General features: G+C 26.3%; 1 protein-coding gene across 3 annotated transcripts; it reads right to left on the bottom strand.

The window, feature by feature from the left end:
* Positions 1-287: 287 nt before the first annotated feature.
* On the bottom strand, positions 288-2,371 carry LOC110644629 (ethylene-responsive transcription factor ERF118). Of its 3 annotated transcripts, none has more exons than XM_021797505.2 (2): positions 2,222-2,371; positions 288-1,998 (listed from the first exon to the last, which is right to left on the bottom strand). In XM_021797505.2, exon 2 carries the CDS (start codon positions 1,482-1,484, stop codon positions 504-506), a length of 981 nt encoding a protein of 326 aa, XP_021653197.2. In that variant the 5' UTR covers positions 1,485-1,998; positions 2,222-2,371; the 3' UTR covers positions 288-503. The 3 variants fall into 3 exon arrangements, with proteins under 3 accessions (XP_021653197.2, XP_021653198.2, XP_058009891.1); XM_021797506.2 differs by having other exon boundaries at positions 288-1,477; positions 1,774-2,324; XM_058153908.1 differs by having other exon boundaries at positions 2,208-2,316.
* Positions 2,372-3,809: the final 1,438 nt, after the last annotated feature.

The raw sequence follows: 3,809 nt of genomic DNA, 5'->3' as shown, positions 1-3,809 counted from the left end.
ATCGGTTCTAATTAATATCTAGTTAGACTATATTTGTTAAATCTTCAAAAATTAATATATTAAAAATGGTGACATATGCATTGACAAAACTGTATTTAAAATCCAAATATGATATGAATCATATCATATGATATAAAATCATTTAATTCTAAGACGAGCTAGGATGTTATATGTGGGGAGCCAAATACATTTAGGTTGTATTTGGATTAATGGAAATTTCATATATTGAATTTGAAATTTAGAATTTAAAATTTATATACAAGATATTTCATCCAAATATAAATACATAATCAAACACAATATTATTATTATTTTTTTACAAGAACATTCTTCAGTAGGTTACAATTCTGTATGAAATGAAAGATAATAGAGATGTTCAGAATCTCAATTCATACATAATAGAGATGATACTAATCTCTGTTCTTAGATGGTTCCATGTGTAATGACAATCAATCAATGTTGTCCAAAATTATATTTAGTTACTGTGTGCAAAGTACTTAAAACTATGGACATGTAAAGTTGAGTATGTCGTCAACAAAAGCAAGAGTCTCAAGTTCAATGTTGGGAAGATCCATCTCCCCATCCATGGTTGGAAGATCCATCATCCCATCCATGGTTGGAAGATCCACCACCTCTTCACTGCTTTTAGCCATAAAAAATTCTTGTGTATCAGGAAACTGCTCAAAATCATTCGTAAATTGTGAGTAGAAATCACCACCAAGCAACTGTTGACTACATGGAGATAGCACTGGCTCCTTCCAAAGATCAGGAATAGATAGACCTTCAAAACCATTTTCCACCAAGCTTCCCACATTGCATTCTTTCACTGTCTTGTCTTCACTGCTTTCTTCTTTAATTGAACCTTCAACTCCGCCACCTTGTGATGCTGCAGTGGAGACATCAAGCACAGAATAGGGTGAAGGGTAAGAAACTAAATCATTGGATTGTTCTGAGACTACTTTTGAAGCATTCACAGAACTGTTATGTTCCTGTACTTCCATCATGCTCTTAAACTCTTCCTCCTTTTTCTTGTAAGCAGCAGCAGCTTCCTCTTCTGTATTATAAGTACCAAGCCATATACGAATCTTTCGATATGGATCTCGAATCTCAGCTATATACTTCCCCCATGGCCTTCTTCGGACGCCCTTGAAAATAGAAGACGCCACTCTAGCTTTCTTTTTGTCACCAGGCCCAGTGCTATTTCTGATTCTGCCTCCATTGCTACTGCGTTGTGAAGAATTTTCAGAACTTGACTCATATGGCAGTGTTGAGAAAGTAATCTCTCTCACAAACTGCTTACCTCTGATCAAGCTGTGACTCCTGTCAATGAATCCAGAATCTTCATCGCTTGAAGAGTCAGTGGCCTCAGGATCATGCCATGTTATTCTAACTTTTCTTAAACTAGGCTTCAGGCCTGGTTTCTTCCTCATCTCTTTTTCAAAACTCAAAATTTCAACCAAAATTGGACTCCTGATGTCTGGCATTATACAAAATTTAATTTTATAGAGCAAACCCTTTCCCCAGAAAAGGAAATTAACAAAAAGAAAACGAAAAGAATTGGCAGGAAAAGGAAAGAAAATCCTTGAGAAGCTTGATATACAAGAAAAACCCAAATTTTGAAAAATATTAAATGCTTCGTCAGACAATATTTAAAGCAATATACATCAGAATAAATCCTCCAAAAGAGAGAAAACAAAACAGAAAAAAAAAAAATAAATAAACCACACAAACATCTACAATCTCCAATTTTTGGGATAAAAGAAAAACACCCACCTATAGTTTGATCTTAATCGGATGCCAATGATAAAATAAATATTTTTCTTCCTCTTCTCAAGGGACTGAGATTCCTTCCAAAAATTGAAAAATAGGCAGAGAGAGATACAAAGAGATTGGAGAAAGACCCAGAGCTTCTTTGGCGCTCCAGACGACAGATCAAACACAGACGACATAAATCCTCCGTTTCTCGTTTCTGCATAGATTTCTTTGTTTGGAGGGAGTCTGAAACAAATAGGAAAGCATAATTAATTAGAAAACAAAATAGAAATAAAAAAAAATTCCGATAAAATAGGTAAAAAAAATGGAAGATTTGTTTCCTAAAGAGTTAACAAAATTATATCAATCAAATCAAGAAACAAAACAGAACAGAAAATCAAAGTGCAAAAGGAAACAATAAGTAAAATCAAAAGGAATATTTTGTGAAATTTGACATCTTGGTTCATACTCAGAGCTGATGATTGTGCGCTCTCAGCCATTCTCCCTGTCTACAAATTGAATAGAAATGGTTAGTAGAGAGACAGAGTGTCTCTTCAGAGAGAAGACTCTAGAAATTAAACTGAAATAGGAATCCAGTATGCGCCAAGCAGGACAACCCCACTTTCCATCCAAACACACGAAAGAGGGGGGAAATTAAAAATATTTTCATAAATATTAATTAATATTAATAATATAAATTAAAATTTTAATTTTATTACAAATAATATTTAAAAATAATTTCACCTATAAAAAAAATAACGAAACACTTGTCTGCTACGCAACATATTTATAATTTTATTTTTATAATATAATTTTAAATTTTTTACTCATTTTAAGACATAATTTTTTTTATAATGAAATAATATACTAAAATATTTAAGAAATATTAAAGAAGAAATTTATAAAAGCTTTTTGATATTAATAAATTTTTGTGATCATAAAAATTAGCCACTCTTAGATTATACAAGAATCACATTTTAAATGAAATATTTTTACTAATTATAATAATAATTAATAAATCATAGATTTTTAATTTCAATTTTATTTAATTATTTCATTTTAAATTAAATTATTATAAAATATAATTCAAGCTACATTAATAAATATCTATTTATCAATCTTATAAAATTAATATATAACATTTGATTAAGCATAATATATATATATATATATATATATATATATATATATATATATATATATATAATATTAAAGAAAGAACAATATTAATTTTATCTTTGATAAATTAAAAAAAATAATGTAAAAAATTTAATTATTGGGCTTGAATTTTAAATTAATTATTAAAGAAAAATACTATTTAAATTATGAAAATCGAGATAATAACAAATATGCTTAAAAGAAAAATAAAGGAAAATTAAATACTTAATCTAATTTAAATACTAATTTTATTTAATAATTGATTCAAAATTCAAGCTCCAATAAATTAAAAAAAAATGTAATAAATTTAGTTATTGGAGCTTGAATTTTGAATCAATTATTATATATATATATATATATATATATATATATATATATATATATATATATATATATATATATATATGAACATTAATGAAAGAACAATATTACTTTTATTTTTGGTAAATTAAAAAATAATGTAATAATTTTTTTTAATTTATCAAAAATAAAATTAATATTGTTCTTTCTTTAATGTTCATATATTGATAAATTAAAAAAAAATATATAATAAATTTAGTTATTGGGACTTGAATTTTGAATCAATTATTAAATAAAATTATTATTTAAATTATGAAAATCGAGATAATAATAAATAAGCTTAAAAGAAAAATTAAATATTTAACCTAATTTAAATAATAATTTTATTTAATAATTGATTCAAAATTCAAGCCCAATAACTAAATTTATTACATTATATTTATTTATGAAATATATGAACATTAAAGAAAGAACAATATTAATTTTATCTTTGATAAATTAAAAAATAATGTAATAAAGGCCAATAACTAAATTTATTACATTATTTTTTTAATTTAATAATGTAATAAATTTAGTTATTGGGGCTTGAATTTTGAATC

This window comes from Hevea brasiliensis, chromosome 9 (genome assembly GCF_030052815.1).
Source record: "Hevea brasiliensis isolate MT/VB/25A 57/8 chromosome 9, ASM3005281v1, whole genome shotgun sequence".
Lineage (NCBI taxonomy): Eukaryota > Viridiplantae > Streptophyta > Magnoliopsida > Malpighiales > Euphorbiaceae > Hevea > Hevea brasiliensis.
Note: the sequence above shows the minus strand (reverse complement) of the source record. Positions and strands in the feature narration are given on the sequence as shown.